Consider the following 19,970-nt stretch of genomic DNA (forward strand, 5'->3'; position numbering starts at 1 on the left):
TTTGGTGATTTGTAGCAAAGACAGCCAGGGTTTATCTCAAAGGTTTGACGGAGGAAGTTGGCTTATCCACAGTGTAACTGTGAACTGTAGCAAAACATTACTGGTGCGGTCAACAGGAGAATTTAAAGAGCGATCAATGAGACTTTCTGCCTGTCTTTTGATCCTGTAGCTCGGTTGGTCAAGCGTTGCACCACATTCAAGTGTATGCCTGAAGTCACTTTGGATATGTGAATGATTGTTTGCCTACTCTCTCTCTCTCTCTCTCTCTCTCTCTCTCTCTCTCTCTCTCTCTCTCTCTCTCTCTCTCAGGAAAGGACGTGTAATATAGATGGCATGTGTTTTGCTGATGGAGACTCCAGCCCTTCTAGTCCGTGTCTGTTGTGCAACTCTACAGCCTCCAAATACACCTGGTCTGTTAATGAAGGTAAACGAAATTTACATTAGCAACGGTTGCTCCTTTTTTATAAGTGAAAGATCAATAACAAAATACCATAAAAGCAAGCGCTTCAGCTTGAAATGAGTGCTCAACCACAAAAAATCCTATCAAGAAAATATATGAAAATGTGTAACGTTTCCAGCGTACAAGCCCCTTACGTAACAAAATTTGTCAAATTTTTTTTAAAAATCGATATTTTTGGAGCTCTTGTTTGCCGAAATAATTCTCATGAGCTTCAAGCAGGGATACGACATGGATAAATGCCAACACTACATCATGCTTGTTTCATTAAATATTCACCCAATGTAAACCTAAAATGTTTTGTGTTTCAAGATAGGGGGCGCTGTTACATATTTTCTAGAGAATAGCAGCATCTACGGATCCAACAACAAGTAAATAATATGCAAATGCGAATAATTGTTCTGAATCAGATCGAGGTGCAGGCGTTGACCATATAACACGATTTCCCCCCCACGTTGAAGTGTTGATAAAAAACATGAATTCTAGTTTCGTAGTTTGTTTGTTAAAAACCAGCAGCACCCATCTTTCTTTTGATGTTAAATGTTTGTATGTGTATATACAATTATATATTCAAACGGACAAAGAGTTAAAGAGAGTTTAAAGCGAGACGAAATAAAACACAGTCAATGTTTTGACTTTTTCATACAGCCGTGGACTAGCAGTTACCACACACGCTCAAGGCTGAACCAGGGTGCCGATATAGACGACATGGGTTCAACTTTGACCTCTCATGTGCCCCATAGCAATTCCTACTCTTTCCTGACAAAATAACCCGCCAAATAACTCAATTAAACGATTTTAGACTGACAAAAGTAGACACGCACAGTATTTCGCTTAAAAACGTCTGATGTTCTTTTCTCGGTCATTCATTATCACGTCTGAAAAGGAAGTGGAACTAGAAAGCGCTGTGTAGTTACGAATCTGAGTGTGTTTGAAGCTAAATGCTTTCAACTTAAAGTGCTAGATCTGCCTTTATAACTGCGACTAAATAGACGCAGAATGAGAAGAGGCAGCTGGATTTCATTGGCTGTGAATTTTAATCAGCTGGCGCCATCTCAGAATTTACAGCGTAACAGAAAATGAAGAAAAAGCACTATGTGATAAGGTTGAAAAGTGGTTTTGTCTGGTTAAGAAGGCTTTAGGTATTAAGTGACTTATATGTCATTTTTTACTCGTGTCATTCCAAACCTGTATGACTTGCAGAACACAAAAGAAGATATTTTGAAGAACGTTGTTAACCACACAACACCGAACACCATTGACTTTCGTTGTATGGACACAAAACCACTTAAACATTTCTCAAAATATCTTCTTTTGCGTTTCACTGAAGAAAGAGTCCCATGCAACATTAGGGGCATAAATGATGACAGAATGGTTATGCTTGAATGGTTATCCCTTCAAAATATGTTTAGTTAAAACTAAAGGACGAATCTTTATAAAAAAGTTTTAACTACACTTTCACTATCGGCTTCTTATAAGTACACACAGGCCAATTAGCAGCTACACATGGTCTGTTCTTCCGAAACCCAATTTGGAGCAGCAGGTTTGTACTTTAGCACGATCTCCCCAACCCGGCACACACACGACTACACACTTCCATGTTCAGAGAGATCTGAGAGTAAAGATCATTGTGTTTGCTTGCGCTGCAAATGAGGCCTCGACTGATGCTATCTGAGGGCTCTGTGGACCCCGGCAGGAACGGCTTCGAGCAAGATTACAACAATTCAGTTGCTACACATATTCCCCCACCTCACCCTGGTGTTCTTTTGACATTTTTAGTCTGTTTTAAGGCAAATATGAAAGCGTGTTTAGTTCATTCCTGCGGACGAAATTAAATTTAGATTAGCGAGATTATTATTTACCGAATCTAGAAAACAGACGTCACGTCAACCGGAAACAATTAGTTCGTGTGTACAAGTGTGCACTTTCAGATTTTTTAAACCTAATCGCTTTAATTCATGTTATTTTATGTCAAAAATAATTGTTTATTCTGCGTCTGTACCACACCAAAAATAATTAGCTTTCATTTTCATTTACATATTGAGGAGGACGTGACTTCATTTGTTACTTAGTTGGAAAGTTTTACTATCGTTTAAAGCAGCAAATCGTAGCTTTTTGAGCAAGTACATAAAAATGAAACGAAATATATCTTTCTACCCTGATTTATAGAGAACCTTGATTCGTTTTTGAGAACGAATTTGCGGTAACTTGACGTTATTTGAAGGAAACGTAAAGAGATACGCATAGTTACCTGCAATTTATTTTTCAAACAGAGATGGCGATAGAGAGTTCAAAGTTACGACTACAGTTTTCATATTTGATAGCGTGTTTTGTATTTACTGTTTATATACGTGAACTTGTCACATTCCACCCAATCACCTTTCAGAAACTGACTCAAAGTTCATGTTTTTTTAATGAAAAAGACACCAGTTTTGTAGAATGATTCCTTTTGTTTTTATTTGTTTCTTGTATGTGTGAGAATAGATTCTCTGTGCACATCACATTATTCTGTTTTAAGTTTGTGAATGCACATTTTTTGCGTAAACCACACTTGTGTTCATAGATGATAGGAGAACAGATTTCTGCACTCGTTTTATTATTATTCCACCTGTCGCAGCTCGACGCACGCAGGCCTCTATACGTCATACTTGCTGCGAATGAGATTTTGAATATGAGTGACATATTTTGCAGAAAGCATTCACCTTCGAAGAAGGGGCCTGGTTTAGTTTTGTAGGTTTTTGTTGTGGATAATTGCATGTCACTTAAGATGGATTCCAGCTCCGTGTTGCTGTTTTGTTTGTCAAGTTTCGCAAGAAATAAGGAGGAAATAACTGTCAAATACTAAAGCACCAAATCCTCTAAATCACATTGTATCCCATATGTGTCATCGTTCCAGATATTACAAAAGCTGATATTCCCTTCCTTCCAGTTTGTTCCAAGTGAGACTTTTCTTATTTTGCTTTCGAAAACAACAAATCCGGGATTATATCAGATTCAGAGGGACGTTTTTTTTAATAAATAGTTCACCCAAAACATTTATTACAATTATTATATTTCGCTCTTTTCATCCAACAAAGTTTCTGTGGCTAATATAGATTTTTATATAAAAATATATTGATCTGTTTATCCCTCCAAGACCAAAAGTTGTAAGCTGCAGTGCTTTCAATTCCCCTCTCGTTTCCGCAGCTAATCGGCCACCGACCTTCTACGTGCCGGAGGCCAGACTGCAGACCTTCGGGGGGGAGAACTTTGTGTATCAATTCACAGCCACAGACCCAGAGGACTCGGCCCTTCTCTTCCAACTGGAGACGGGGCCTCCCGGGGCCTCGGTGTCGCCCGCCGGACTCCTCATCTGGAGGGTTCGCGAGGAAGAAACACAGAGTTTTCAATTTGCGGTGTCTGATGAGTGCGACGCACAGAGCAGATTTACTGTGGAGGTGAGAGATTTTGATGATTTTGGCAGCTTTTTTTGTTTAGGAGAAAAATGCATTTCCATGAGAATAGGAAACCCGTCGTGCATGCTTTTGCTTTCACGTTGTTTGATGTTCCGCTTTAAAGAGAAGTTTATTTGATCAATAATATATATTGAAGCAAAAAACTATTAAATATTAGCGAACATTAAACAAGGAAAAGTTACCATAGTTTTATATTATGCAGACTGATAACCATTTGTATTACCACCGTTGGTAACCAACTATGGTCACTATGGTGAGACCATAGTAAATTTGTGGCTACCATGGTTTTATTACAAACCAAACGAGAAAATAAATATAATCTCAAATAAAACAAAAAAGGTGTTTACTATAGTAAACCATGGTTAATATCCATAAGGGTAATTTTATTGGAAGAGGTCAAACAAAGATAACATTTTCGTTTAAGGATTTAATTATTTTTATGGCCTAACACAGATAACAATTGTCATGGTAAAGCCAGGGTTTGTGAATAGGGTACTGTAGTAATACCATGCTTTTTGAACATTAACTTCATAATGGTTTTATTCCAAATTTCTCAAATCTTTCCACATAAACACATGGTATATGAATTAAGTGCCATGTTTCTGAGTGTTATAACATTTATCACGAATGTACAGTGTCACATAAAGTTCCACGATATTACCACAGTGATACCGTGATAGGACTACCTCAGTTTCCAGTATACACTATTTTGAATCACTGAATGCAGACAGCAGAACTCTGGTGAACTGGTGAGATTCTCCCGAGTCTTGTGCGAGAGCAGGAAAAGACAAACGATCTCTCCATCTCATCTGTGGACTCAAGACGGCTAACAAGCATCTGCTTCCTGCCTCACAGCGCTTATTAAAGACTGTCTGTGTTTGAGAGAGGCGTTTGAGGACGAGAGAGGCTGTCTGTAATTATCAAGACTTCTTCGACAACCGGCTGCATTTGCGAATCCGGCTTTGAAGTTAAAAGAAAATTGTTGAGAAATAACTCAAATAGTAAAAACAAATATATGTGGACGTTATGCATAACAAAAAATGATTTTGACACATAAGGATGCAATCGGTTATCTATGCCTCTCTATCGCCCTTTCTCTTTGAAACCTAAAATCGCAGGTTACTGTACATAAGTCAAATTGTTGTTTAAAATGATACTCGTTTTACACAAATGACACTTTGAAGTGTCTTCAAAGCGAATTGTTGTTTCCTATGGCCCCGCGTTTTAACATCACATTTCCATGGTGACAGGTCGACGTACGCCCGTGTGGGTGTGCGAACGGAGGAACATGCGTGACCGACATCAAGCATCCTGCGGGTAGCGGCCGGTACCTGTGTGCGTGCCCTATGGGTTTCCATGGCGACCTGTGCCAGGAGGACCTGAAAGAATGTGTTTCTGACCCGTGCGGAGCTGGAGTCTGCGTGGATCTGATCGACGGGTTTGAATGCCAATGCCCACCTGGACTCACAGGTATAGTTTAGATTTAGATGACTTGTGCGGCGCAGAAATTATGGGATGTCAGGATGTCCCAGCTGCGTAACCGAAGACCAAAATGGAGGGTTCTGTATGTTTCCTTTAGTTTATATTCGCCGCTAAAGATGATGTCTGTCCACGGAGTACATCGACAAAAAAATTTTATACAATGTGATGTGGACAATAGGAATCACCACTCGCATCGCTAACACTCATTGCAAGAAGATTTAAGTTAAAATCCCTTTTTTCTTGCTGAAAGTAAATAGCGAGTGAATGCTTGTTTTAAACTAAAGTTTTTCTCACAAGGTGGTTATGTGTATTATGGGTTTAGTGTGAAGGCTGAAATCTCATCGCTGATGATGTGTGAATCACTCTTTGCTCACTAACCACGGTCATTGATAAGTCCATGGAAGTAAATTATTATCAGTCTTACGAAATACGATTTTATTAGAATAATCAAATATGAAATTTGTTTTTTTAGGCTGCTTGGCAAGCAACCTTTGGTAGATTTGGAAAAGGTGCCTTGAAAGGCTTAAGTTATCAGCTTCATAATATAAAATACTTCGTAAAATGATTTAATTTAGACAGCTAATGCAATGAACATATACATACCTACGTATGTAATATTTATCTCATTCAAGAATAGAATAAATAAATCTGGTCCCTTTACAGGATTTTTCGTCTGTCATGATGTCTATAATGATTTCTGCCCACCACAGGTTTGACGTGTCAGGAGGATGTGAACGAATGTGAGGGAACCCCGTGTTTTCCCAGCGTTAAGTGTGTGAACGTGCTCGGCTCCTTCAGGTGCGGCCCCTGCCCTCGGGGTCTGGAAGGAAATGGGATCTCCTGCAAAGGTAAGAACGTTCCCTGTGAAAGTAACGTTTCCTTTCAGAGCACGTTTACATCTGCTATGAGCGAACCAGTCGCAAACAAAAATTTGACCTCCGCTTCGTTGCACTTCCGAACGGGAACAAAGCAGTTTTTCTTTTTGTTTTGCCTTCACACTTGGAGGGCAAAGCAACACAGTTTGGGCTTTCCATTCATGGTCTGCTTCGGGGAACGTGGGGTGTTTTATTTTATCAAGGACTCGGCTTGAGAGCTACCCTGTGAAATATGCTCACGGGGTCGACGCAGAAATACAAACCGAAGCTAGATGAATTCTGACTTGTGATGAGAATGTATAATGCAGTTAATGGGACATTTAAAGGGACAGTTCACCCAAAAGTGATTTACCTTCATGTCATTTCAAACCTGTATAGATGATTGTACGTAAAACCTGTATGTTTCTTGTTTTAGTTTTAAAGGCTGTGTTTTGTTTTTCTCTGCACTTTTATTCAAGTGGGGCTTCCCACAGATGTGTTTTCCATCCTTCTTCCGTTGCACCTTGGCAAGATGTTCTGCGACTGTTTTGACAGTCATTTGCAATCTATAAACCTGTTCTCAACATCAGAAAGCCCTGTGTTCACAGTTTCCAGGGATTAAATGGGATTCTTCTTCATTCAGATCTGGCCTGGATGGGCTATTACAATCACAATCTGTCTGATAGCGGCATGTTAGGCACACAATAGACAAACAGAAGCTTGATGCACTGCTGGCCTTTGATTGTGACGGGCAGAAGTGTTGGTGAAACATAATTCAGATGGCAGGATGGTAGCTCTCCATCTTTGTAGAAGGTGGAAGGAGACGTTGGTATCAGTATTCAGACTCATATTTGAAGAGCATCTATGAGCGAGAGCATGCAAAACATGTGGTTGTTGTATCTGAATACGATGGATAAGTAATTCTGTCTGTCTGTCTATGCATATACTGTATGTGCTGTATTTATACGTATTTATATCTATATATATATATATATATTCCATCATTAATAAGTTATTTAATGTATTTAATAACACTGCAAATAGGTCCCACTAACACCACCCAAGGGTTAAAATGCTAGAAATGAAGTATGTAAAAGTGAAATAACTTTGGTTGCAATACCAACATGGATGTTTTATTTACGAGCATCAGGTAGTCAAGCCTCTAAATCAACTACAAACAAACAGAAAATAAAATCAATTCCCAGCAAATCAGTCTCTCACTTTCTCTCTTTCACAGTTCCGGCAAAGTTGGTCACATCTCCTCCCATCATCAAGCCCCATGTTGTCGCCTCTTCAGCGCCCCCCGCCGTGCGGCCCATCAGCAAAACCATCGTCCCTCTTTCCAAAACGACCTCCACTCACCTCTCACCGGATACCGATGCTCCAAGCAAGACCCCGGTCAACAAAGCCGCCACCACTCTGAGTAAAAAAACTGGCAAGTATTTTCATCTATTGTTCCGGCTCTCCACGTTCACAGATGGCTGGGAAATAAGACCGCGAGGCTTTCGTTCTGAGCCAAAAACGCCCACTGCTGGTGTCGTGACATTGCAGCGAAACCGTTCTTTGTCTTTGCCGCGCACAGCGTGATGTCTCTTCAGTCCCCCCAGAGTCATTTCCTGAATTGGGTTTTTCTGTGCGCGATGTTCCCGGGAAATGACTTTTCTCCAGCTGTTGAGCACAAAGCAAGACAGGGCCTGCTGGCGTGGCTTTATGCTAGCACCTCTTAGCCTCTCATCTCCGTATTAAGCCTGAAATTAGCGATTCTAATTAGCCATGTCAGGCTCCCTCTCTCTGTTTCAAGGTTGAGTAAAGGACATATTTTGATTTAGTGTAGGATTAAGGCACATATCCAAATTGGTGTGATGCGTTATTGCTTGCGTTGATTCTGTCATCATTAATTCACCCTCATGTCATAATTTTAAATGTGGAGCACAAAAGATTTTTTTAAGAAATGTGTCTGGAGGTCAATGGGGTCAGTGTTGTTTGCTTTCCAGCGTTCTTCCAAATATCTTCTTTGTATTCTGCAGAAGATAGAAAGTCATAAAGGTTTGAAACGAAATGAGGATGAGTAAATTGTATTCTGTATAGAAATACACAGGGCATATTTGTGGTGATAACTAAAGTATTTGCAGTCCAGGCTGATTCGCCGGATCTCAGACCCGAGGATGTTGAATGTAAATTGGCTTCCTGGCTCTATTGTCTCTTTTCCCATTTGTTCTCCAGCCACTCTGCAGCTTTTTGGCATTTCAGCAAAATGAACATTTTGCTTTATTGCCACAGTGTCTGTTTTTATTATATGGCTCCTAATCCTACTGTAAAGCTTTCCCGCTGGCTTTAAACACAGTTCGGCATCAGCAGGCAAGCACAGTGCCCGCATTGAAAGACTGCAGAGAAAATGTAATACGATTTTATTGTGTTAGATATCATTTGTAGTCTGATAATGATTTTAGCTATATTTATCGCATTGCATTCTGGGATTGTGTTATTTGTGACGGATAGCTGAGATGCTGCCTTAAAGCAATACGGTAGTTCACCTCCCAAAACAAATCTGTCATGTATTCACCCTCATGTTGGTTAATACTTGTATTTGAGTCTATTTCGTAAAACACAAAACAAGATATTTTGAGAAATGTGTGGTTTTGTGTCCATACAATGGAAGTCAATGGGGGCCAGTGTTCTTTGGTTGACAACATTCTTCAAAATACCTTCTTTTATGTTTTGCGGAAAGAAGTCATACAGGTTTGGACATGTGGGTGAGTAAATGACGATAGGATTTTCATTTGTCCCTCAAAATTTGTCTAAAAGTAGTTATTCAGAAGGATGATGTTGGATGCTTTAAAATGGAAGCTCTGTAGGCAGCGTACTAGTGGTCGGAAGAGAGATATTGTCGCATTGTCTTCCTGTGAGAGTGCAATGTTTTTCTCATTTTATGCTCAGACAGTTTAATTTTACAATTAAAACGGTCACTGTGGACGCAAGACCTCCTGTAATTGTTTTGATTTATAGACTGAATTCTAAAGGTTCTTACCGACGCAGAGCCTCGGAGGTTCGCAACGTGCTACAAAACATAAGGTTAAATAAATTATCGCCATTCGCCTGTACCCTTGTTGTCCTTTTGTAAATACTAATTGAAAATGAAGTTAGACAGTGCCGTCTGATGCCCCCATAGAGATTCAAAGCCGAGGTGACGCAGTACATCACCTTCTGCTTTGTTGCACCCTCAATTCCACTTTCCGTTTCATCTGTCCGCTGTAATTATTGCGGCAAAGAAAGAATTGACACGTAGCACCGGGGATTTTTTAAAATCCACAAAGATGAATTCGCTGTCCCACAAGTCACCTTTTTTGAAAGGTGGGCGAGACGGAGGTTTGAGGAACGGGAAAGGTGGACGTATAGCGTGCTTCTATCATCCTCCAGAGCACCTCATCCGTCACTAATACAGTCTCGCCGGCTTGTAAATTGCCTACCATCACACTTACAGGTGGAGATGAGAGGGAACACAAGCTGTCGGCCCCCTCAACAGATAAATCCCGCCGTTGTCTGAGGGATTTGCGCTGACCTTGCAGAAACGGGACAAAAAGCTCGGCCAATAACCCTTGATATGTGTAATCACAGAGCCCGTAAATCTATTTTTAATGGAAGACAGCTGCTAACTGTTTCATCTTTCTCTGCTCCGGTGGCGGAGGGCGGGATTCTTTTTTTATTTGACACCACATTGACGACGCTTGATGGAGCAGGTGTGTGACTGTGTGTGAGACGAGCGCGTGCTTGTTTAATAAAATACGATGATGTGACTGCGTCAACTTCTGAGAAAATCAATTCCGGTGTGTATCTTGAATTTTAGTGCCGCTACATAGTGGAGTAATAGGTCGTCAGTTTGTGTAGTCACGTATTTGGTTCACACTTTTAATCAGGAAGGGAGGTAAGCATTTCATGGCATTGCCTCACAGACTCTGACATCAGCGCATCGTCCCTAGTGCAAGAGAGCGAGAGCAAGACCTCGATTTTACTGCATAGCTAATTCTTCACATGTAGGTTTGGGGTTGGCAGCCGTCGGGGTATGCGGATGCAATGCATGCAGAGGTTGCTGAGAGTGCTGAATTGTGGGAATGGAGTAAAGGTGAAGTCAGAGGATCGTCGCTATCGGGCCCCTGAGGGTTTCTTACACTAAACTAATATCAATCACCCTTTGGGACGCAAATTAACGTGGGTAAAACGCTGACACCACAGCATGTTAACCCACTCAAGTAAAAGTGTAATAAACAAATTTGTATGAATTTGGTTTTTGTGTTCAACTCCCAGAGGAACTGAGATGCTGCTCTTTCATAGCTCAGGAGATGTAATTGAGTTTTCGATTGTTTTTTTTTAGGTATCAACTTAGTCGGAGTTGTTTCTTCTTATATAGCTTTGAAACAAATGAGGCAATTGTGCAAATGCATGAAGAGCATGGGGGTGTCATAAAAATGTAGATTGTGGAGTTGTAATAATCTGGATTGGGGTCAATTTGATGAGAAATGTTTGAGTTCATATTGAGATCTTCATAAATATAGACGTTTGATTGCAGATTTGACAAATCTGAGCTCACTTTGTTACATTGTTGAGATCTTCTCTGAAACTCTAATGGAGATTGGCGTCCCAATTTCTCGAGAGATATGTGAATGTTTGTCCACAAAATGCTAACAATACTATATCATTATTCATAATATTAATGACGTTGATTTAAACAAAGATTATTTGGTATAAATGATAACACGTTTATTAATAATAGCTTTAAAAATAATAACTAATAATGACTTTAATAATCATAATGTTTCACAAAATATTTTTTTCAACATTGTGTTCAATGCATTCTGATGTTGCTACATAATATTTTATATAGTAATGTAAATATTATGGTAGATTATCTCACCTAAACGGATAATAATCAGATCTGCAAAATAATTTTCAGTACATATTTTATGTATCTTCATAATGTAGGTGACCATAGCACACTACATACGACAGCAAAGACGACAGCCAAGTGCACAAGTAGGCCGTGTTTCCCAGGCGTTCAGTGTATTGACCTGCGCCCTCCCTACATTGGGTTCGTCTGCGGGCGATGTCCTCCAGGTTACCATGGCAATGGACGTTCCTGCACGAAACAATCGAAACATCCCAGTAAGTACTTTTTATTCCTGGAGTACTTATCTATCACTGAAAATGTTCAATCGGATATATAAAGTTTTGCTTAGTACATCCGTCCTCTACGATTCAAACTTTGCCAAATCCTGCCAGCTCCTGTTATCCGCAGAATTAAACAATTAAACTTCTCCAAAGACGTTGCATCATCACCCACTTAATTTCCATCTCGACTCGGCTTGAAATTCGTCTGTCGATGTTTTCCTCCCAAATCCTCTATTAATCCTTTTGTTTCATCTTCCAAAAGCACACAGCTCTGGTAATTAGACAAAAACGTAGCGAACAGGAAGCCGTCGTAATCTTCCGAACGAGACAGGTTCTTTGATACGCTTGATAGGCGAGACCTGGAAACAACTGATGCCCGGTCACGCACGCGTTGAAGAAGACTGTCTGCTGACCCTCAATGGGTTTTTGGAAGTGAGACCGTAAGAAGACGAGTGAGGAATTAGTGAAGGAATGCTTATTTAAGTTATTTAAAGAAGAGGACCGAAAACCTACCAGACTGAATCTTATCCCTTATTATCCCTTAAGTACAGTGCGTTACATTTTACTCTATGGAAATTTCTGTTGTTTGACTTCTTAATCTGTTGCTTTGCCTGAACTATCCTCTGAATTCAAGTAGTGTTCCCGCGGTTTTTTATCACAACTTCGTCAGTTGCTTTATTGTAAACATACTTCGAATCGCTTGATATTGATTAACTTTTCGTGCATAACATGTTTGAAGGTCTTGTTTTGTCAAATCTTCAAAGGTCTGTTGTTGAAATACTGTCAATCACGTCTATTGATTTAAAAGATTAAAAGTTAGTACTTGCAATTTGTTTTCTATCCTGAGTCACAAGTGTCTCTTCTCATCTAGCGCTCCGCTACCAGCCACCGCCCCTGACCCAACCCAAGAACATCCCGGCCCGTGCATCCCACAGCGCTTCCCATCTGCACCTCTCCGTCCTTCCATTCATGCAACCTCACAGACATCTATCCTCACCTGCGAGGACTCCAGGACACCAGCAGGCCAATGCTCGCATCCCCCTCCCGCCAACCTCTCCACCTGTCACGGCGAAGGGGGAGTCAACAGTGACGGTGGGACGCATGCCTGCCTTAACCAACAGCAGGGGACGACTCCTCGCTCGCTCTCATAATCTACTAAACGTTCCGAGTCCCCACGAGCAAGACGCCTTATTTAAAGTCATGGCAGGTGGGTTCACAGGCGTCACGCCCGGAGTGACACCTAGAGTGACTTTTCCTCACACTTCGAGGCAAGCTGGGACATCTCCGAAACAACCAAGTCAGGTCACAATATCCCGGGATCGACCTTGGACTCCTCCAGATGCCCAGCGCCCCCTTACGGCTGCTTTGACCTCACACTCTTTGTCATTCTCGGAGGCGGAGTTTTCTGCAGATGGAAGTTTGGGAATTGGAATCCGAGACTCTTACGAGACCCAGCCGCTGTCTCGGGAGAGCTTCACCTACCTTGGGGAACAAGAACATATGCAGCCCCCGGACACCCAAGATACTTTCCAGGACGGTATGGTCCAAAGCAAAAGTAGAAGTGTAGTAGTGTTGGATGAGAGAGGTTTCACCTGCGCAGACGTTACTTGCTTCCCCGGAGTCCACTGTGAACTTAGAAGAGATGGAAAGCTTGGATGCGGACTGTGCCCTTTGGGGTACACCGGAGATGGACGAACATGCAGAGGTAAATTTGGTTATCCAGTGATAAGGGGGATAGTTCACCCAATCCATCATGCCATTTAAAACCTGTGTATCACTCTTTTTTCATGGGATTCATGACCCGTGAAAATTATCGATGAAAGAACCACTAGAAATAAGATTGCAGTTCTGATCATAATATTCTGCATTCATTTGTAGTATTTTGAATTGCAATATTAACTCAACACCCTTATTTTATATAGATTATTTTCAGGCATTTTTCCGATTTTTAAGGTGTGCATTTAGGGTTAACCTACAAAACAGTCACAGGTGTCCATACACATCTGTCATGAATTACTCACCCTCAACTTGCTCCAAGTCTGAATACAAAAAAAGATATTTGGAAGAATGTTTGTAACCAAACCGCTCTGGGGCACTATTGACTGCAATAGTAGTATAGTAGTCAATGGTGCCCCAAAACATTTTAAGAATGTGGGAGAGAAAAACATCTTCTTTTGTGTTTTATTACGCTTCTTTTGCATTTATACAGGCTTGAAACAACTTGAGGGCTAATAAAATGACAAAATAATAAACATATTTGGTGGACTATCCCTTTAAATTGAAGTAAAATATACAAGTTAAAGTTATAAGTCCTCTCCAGCTTGTTATTTTGTATTGACTTCTTGTGTCCAAATGTTTAAATTTGCTCAAAGGTTCAAAGAAACCTTAAATGAGCCCATTGAAAAATGTAGATGCACGTTACTATTAAACTTTGAGTTGAGCTCTGACTTTCACGTCTTGTGCTCCAGGCTGTACATAAAGGGCAAATATGTTTACGTGTCAATGTAGTGAATCACGTGTGTTTTTCTGCTGTTTGTGCCCTCAGCTGTATGCAAGCATGCCTGCCGTAGACACATGGAATGTACGGCCCCAGACACATGCCGATGCAAGAGAGGATATAGCGGACCAGACTGCAACACAGGTTACACACATACATCGATGTTTAGCATCCATGTTAACATCAAAAGCATCCATCGAATAACACTTATCTCACATAAAGAACACAAAAAACCTGTTAGCTAATGTAATTCTGGATCTTTATAGCTGTCTGCAGTCCCGCTTGTGTGAACGGAGGCAAATGTGTTGCTCCAGATGTGTGTGAATGCCCATCGGGTTACCATGGACAGACATGCGAAAACGGTAAGTGTAAGGGATGTTTTATAAAAAAAAAGCATCCTCGTGTCATTTTCAAACCTGCATGTGACTCTTTCTTCTGTTAAACACAAAAGAAGACATTTTAAATGTACATTTAGTCATTTAGCAGACACTTTTAGCAATAAGCGACTTACAAAGAATTCAGGGAGCAATAAGCGATATGTCATACAAAGATTTTGATAAATGTCCATGCAATGGAAGTCAATGAGGTGGTCGACGGTTTAGAAAGTTTGTTTGTGTTCTGCAGAAGAAAGAAAGTCTTACAGATTTTCTCTACAGCCGCGATGAGATGATATACGACTGTATTTTGTGTGCATTTGCTCGTGTGAATATTCCCGCAGCTCTCTGCAGTTCGCCCTGCCTGCATGGAGGCACCTGCGTGGGTCGAGACACCTGCTCGTGTCCCTATGGCTTCGTCGGGCCCAGATGTGAAACCAGTGAGTCTCAATAAATCACCCCTCCTGGGTTTTATGCTTGTGTGAATGTTAAATACAAGCTCTTCCGCCCCTGGTGGTCACATTGCATGTGTTTTAATTCCACGCAGTGGTGTGCAACCGTCACTGTCAAAACGGGGGGAAGTGCACGTCACCAGATGAGTGCGAGTGTCTGGCGGGGTGGACGGGACCGTGGTGCGAGACAGGTTGGTGGATGTGAGTGTGTGTGTGTGTAGTCGGCTCCCAATGGGACCAATCTTTTCTCACTAAGTCTACCGTGTATGTGTGTGAGCTGTTTCCTGGTGGCATTTAGCTGATACAGAACCTCTGTTCATTTTTCATTCCGTCCCGGCAGCTTATAAAGAATAAAACATGAACAGGAAGCACTTTCAGAGTTAAAAAATTACTTTCAGAGAACACAAAGGAGGAAATTTTGAAGAACATTGGTAACCAAAGAGTATTGAACCCCATCGACTTCCATTGTATAGACAGGAAACCACTAAGACACCAACAGAAGAAATTGTCATATGCAGAATGGAATGACATAATGGTGGATAAACTAAATTTTTATTTTTATTTTTGGGTAAACGGTCCCCTTTAAGAGAATGGTCAACCCAGAAATGAAACTTACTAACCTTCATGTCTTTCAAAACCCATATCTGTTGTCATTTTCTGCAGCTGGAAGTATTTCTGCATTACGACAGTTCATGAAAAAAACAACAATAATGAATAATGAATCAATTTGTTTTGCTTTCATGAAGATAATAATAGAACAGAAAATTTCGTCGAGATTTTCAAAATAGACATCACAATGCATTTAACAAAATGTAAACCATTTATTATTAAATGTTTGAGAAAACTATTGTACTAAATAGACGGTTACAGCGGCATCAACATAAACAAACACATACTTCCGATAGACCTCCGCAAAGAATTAATAAATGTTGAGTAGTTTTAATTTTATTTAATACAATTAATATATAATATAATTAAATTATCCAATAATTTGTTATATTTAGTTCTGTCAAATGATGTCTGTGTATTAATGAAGTATTTTACATATGTTCATTTGGCAGATGCTTTTATCCCATTTATAAACGCATGCACATATTTAGGAAGTGTTTACGTGTATTTATTTTATTTAACAATTAAAAATATATCAAATATATATGTCGATGTGTTTATAAATACAAAATGAATGAGAACAATACGCACACATAAAGTATATAATGTTAAGACAAATTGTAATTTTGGATGCGATTAATCGTAAGTAATCGTTTGACATCTCTTATTATATTATAACCAATGAAACCAGCAATATTGTGATATGCATTTATAAACAATATGGAGCGGTTTAAGACAGGACGTTGTTAAATTAGGATACTTTGCATAAAAACATTGATGTGTGCATCTTGAGACGAAACAATCGCACGGATTTATTTTAAGATACGTCAGAAGTTGTTTTTGATCAAGACATCGCTCACATTACAGTTAGTCTGAGACTAGGCTCAAGGCCTGTCCGGGAAACCTAACCTAACATTGTTTAGCGAACAGCTTTCAAGTGATTTATAAAAGCATTCAAAAGCCGCTATTTCGTGTCAAAATGATGGTGTCTTTAGGATCACTCTGGTATGAATCAATATCACCGCAGTAAAGTACAGATCGTGATCCCACAGTTATAAACTCCTGCCCTGCAGCAGCTGTGAGAGTTGATCCCGAAACATCTTTGACCGTCTGCCTCCTCTAACCGCTTGATCGTGACCGATGTTCTTATGTTTGTATTCAAGCTGTATGTTATGTGTCTTCAGCTTCGTGCGACCCCGTGTGTCTCAACGGCGGATCCTGTGTTCGTCCAAACTCCTGCGTCTGCCAGCATGGCTTCTACGGGTCTTGGTGTCAAAACGGTGAGAGCGTTTCTCTTTGATGCACGATTTCTCGAGAGCCGCGTCTCAATTGCTTAAGAGCTTGAGGCCGAATCGTGTCTGTAATAGTAACAGACGTTAAGTTTTAAAATGTTTTGGTTTCTGTTGATGTCTTTCAGAGGTATTAAAACCCCAGAGGTGCGATTCATGTTTATGTATTGATTTCGCTATAGATGCTCCGTGTGGTGAGGTGATGAGTCAAAAAAGCCGCCTAGTAAATATATGTTTGACGATAAGGACTGATTCCCAATGCTTTGGTTGTTTTAAGGTTGTGAGAACGTATTGAGGGTCGTTTTAGATTTGTCGTTTATATCCCCTCAGGGCTGTCCAATATCAGCTCAGAAAACATCATCTGATTTCTCGCTTTCTCTCCCAGCTGTTTGCACACCACCCTGCAAAAACGGCGGCCACTGTATACGCTACAACGTCTGCTCGTGCGCGGATGGATACTCAGGCCCGCGCTGTGAGAAAAGTACGTGTCACAAACATGACGTGCCCCTCAACCTCTATTTAAATGATTAATATATTTGTATTATTATAGTATTCTATATTATTATCTCTATTATTGAAAATTAAACTGAATTAATAATTACACGCGTGACGTGATACTTAATTTCTTCTCATTTATTATTATTATTTTACGTTTTATTTATATTATGTCTATTTATATGATTTCCTCTTTTTTTCAATATTATGAATTAACATGATTTAATCTCTCATCCAAACATAATTATTGATTTGTTTCCTCTTAGTCATTTTCTGATATGAATGTCATTTGATATTTATTAATGAAAAATAGTATATTTATATGTAATTAAAAATGTAATGAAGTTGTATTAAAAATATATAATAATTATTTATTCTTAATACTACTTAACAGTAATAAATATGTTTATAAACAACATGTAATCTTATATTAATATAGATAGCTTTCCTTCAATATTCACTCATTATTTACTCATCAAACTTGCTATTAAATGCAATTTTACTTTTGTATTTCAAGTGTCATTTCAATTGAAACTTCTTTCATTTCTAATGACTCATTTCTCCTCATTTCTTTGCAGGTGTCTGCGAGCCAGTGTGCATGAATGGAGGCAGATGCGTCGGGCCAGACGTCTGCGACTGCGCATCAGGCTGGAGGGGAAAGAGATGCGATAAACGTAAGCATTATGCTCGTTTAATCCAACAATGCAAGCGAAAGAAGAACGGCTGCTTGGTGTTTGAAACTTGAGAAAGTTAACTTTGGTTCTGTGTGTGTTGCAGCTGTGTGTCTGCAGAAGTGTTTAAACGGAGGTGAATGTGTCGGGCCGAACACCTGCCACTGCAGTCCCGGCTGGAGAGGAACTCTCTGCCAAATCCGTAAGTGACCCCACTCACCTCCGCAATTTGACGGAAATGTAATGCTTCCACCGCAACCACATTGTGGCCAACCTCACACCTCAGAGGAACTCTCAGTATCTCTTTGTGGAATAATCTAAATTACATCTCTGATGCGCTTGTTGCTGACAAGCTTCGGTAATAAACCGCAGAGATGTTCCATGTCTGTCAAGGGAGCAAATATTCACCATCACTGCTGTGTGCAGTAAAGTGCACAGGCCGGTTTGAGATCAGAACGGTGTAGGCAAAAATGAAAATTACATTTGGAAAAGTTGTTACAACAATCAATGACACTGATAAAAATTCATAATTTTTTAAAGTTTTGTTGTAGTTTTATTGATTATATGAATTTTTGTATATTTAATTTCATTTTAGTTACATTTTTAGCCATTTTCTTGATTTTGACATTTTATGGGGATTGTTTATTTGATTCTAGTTTTAGTCTTTTATTTTAATAATTTACAGTTGATCATTTCAGTACATCAACGTAAACATATTTACGTATCTTGCTAAGGCAACATTTAAAATGTTCATTTAGTATTTAAAATAATATTTATTCTTATCTTTTTTCTTTCTATGAAAATAGATGTTTTATAGTTTTAGTAAACTCGAAGTCCGTACTAATATATTTTTTCTAAACCCTGCAATACCGGCGGAAAAGTTATTTTAGAAAATAACAATTACATGATTAGAAAACAGATAAATAAAATAAATAAATAAATATAAAACCTTTTTCTTCTGAATAAAATGCTGTGATGAATTCCAAGAATAATTTGTACTGTTTGTTTTGATCAATAAGTTTTGTTTTATAATGCGATATGTTTCCTAGCAATGTGCGAAAAGAAGTGTCTGTACGGAAGTCGCTGTGTCCGTCCCAATGTGTGTGCATGCCGAGCAGGGTACACAGGCTCTCTATGCTCCAGAAAGGTAAAAAACAACCGGCTAGATCATTTCGGTCTCTTCTACACTAACATTTTAATACATACATCACAACATAAAGTCTTGCAAGTGATTCTGCACTGCCATGTAAAACTTACAGATGCTGTGACGTGTAAAATTAAAGCCACGTGATTGAGATCCGGGTTCTACATAGAGTAAACTTAGAATGCGTTACATTTCATTTCAACTATTTCTTTATTATATTTCTGTTTGTGGAAAGAAACACATATGCCAACAATCACAATCTGCAAGTAAATAATGCACTTTTTCCAGCTTCCTGTCCAGAGAGGATGAGGAACCGATGTGATGTGTCAATTCTGTCCTGCATTTTACTACTTATCAACCTGACGGGTTACAATATCTCTTACAATTTGTAAATATCCTATACGAAGACAATTATTTATATATACAGTTTGGTATAATATAATGTTTTTTACTTTTTCTAAACTTTGTTGTATTTGCGAAAACGATTCAGGACTAAATAAATGGTTGTGTATTTTACAAAACCGTTCAATGGTATTTTGTGTTTGTTTTTTTTTAGAAAATGTCTTGCAAATATATGATCAATCACTTTTTTATGTTAGCGCCGTTTACATTGTTTTGTTTATATTTTAATTGATTTAATCATGGACAACCAAATATCTGTTGGACGAAAAAGCATTATCTCAACCAATCATGTCAAGGTAAGGCGGGACTAACAGTTTGTTTGACCAATAGGAAGTGTCCAAAGAAACCTATTTGGAAACAAACGTGGCACCATTGCTTTGAAATGGCATATTTCCTTTTTAAATCCTTCCCCCTTCTTTACTCAAACACAATGACAGGGAAAAAGGCGGAGGAAAAATCTCTCTTGTATTCTTCAACCCAATGCGCAACCAATTTACCATCCACTGCTATCCTTTCTCCAGCTACGTGATTCGAAACTCAGCTAGACTTCATTTCTCGCAGGACGTCCCCTTTTGTGTGACTGGGTTGTGAATAAAAGGAAGTAAACATGCTGTTTGTGTCACACC

The 19,970-nt window shown here is 39.4% G+C and overlaps 1 protein-coding gene across 1 annotated transcript in view; it reads left to right on the forward strand.

Annotated features, from left to right (window-relative positions):
* LOC306902578 (von Willebrand factor D and EGF domain-containing protein) overlaps positions 1 to 19,474 on the forward strand; it is a gene marked incomplete at its 5' end in the record, with an annotated part of 42,932 nt that extends 23,458 nt beyond the window's left edge. The window contains 17 exons of the mRNA XM_079471238.1: positions 310 to 424; positions 3,644 to 3,894; positions 5,163 to 5,382; positions 6,105 to 6,242; positions 7,486 to 7,687; positions 11,236 to 11,405; positions 12,283 to 13,116; positions 13,957 to 14,052; positions 14,175 to 14,270; positions 14,627 to 14,722; positions 14,830 to 14,925; positions 16,528 to 16,623; positions 17,018 to 17,113; positions 17,706 to 17,801; positions 17,905 to 18,000; positions 18,848 to 18,945; positions 19,231 to 19,474. Coding sequence (XP_079327364.1) covers positions 310 to 424; positions 3,644 to 3,894; positions 5,163 to 5,382; positions 6,105 to 6,242; positions 7,486 to 7,687; positions 11,236 to 11,405; positions 12,283 to 13,116; positions 13,957 to 14,052; positions 14,175 to 14,270; positions 14,627 to 14,722; positions 14,830 to 14,925; positions 16,528 to 16,623; positions 17,018 to 17,113; positions 17,706 to 17,801; positions 17,905 to 18,000; positions 18,848 to 18,945; positions 19,231 to 19,251 — 2,817 coding nt within the window. The 3' untranslated portion in view covers positions 19,252 to 19,474. The remainder of the gene's footprint in view (positions 1 to 309; positions 425 to 3,643; positions 3,895 to 5,162; positions 5,383 to 6,104; positions 6,243 to 7,485; positions 7,688 to 11,235; positions 11,406 to 12,282; positions 13,117 to 13,956; positions 14,053 to 14,174; positions 14,271 to 14,626; positions 14,723 to 14,829; positions 14,926 to 16,527; positions 16,624 to 17,017; positions 17,114 to 17,705; positions 17,802 to 17,904; positions 18,001 to 18,847; positions 18,946 to 19,230) is intronic.
* Positions 19,475 to 19,970: the final 496 nt, after the last annotated feature.

The sequence above is a fragment of the Barbatula barbatula genome (assembly GCF_947034865.1).
Source record: "Barbatula barbatula genome assembly, chromosome: 13".
Classification (NCBI taxonomy): Eukaryota; Metazoa; Chordata; class Actinopteri; order Cypriniformes; family Nemacheilidae; genus Barbatula; species Barbatula barbatula.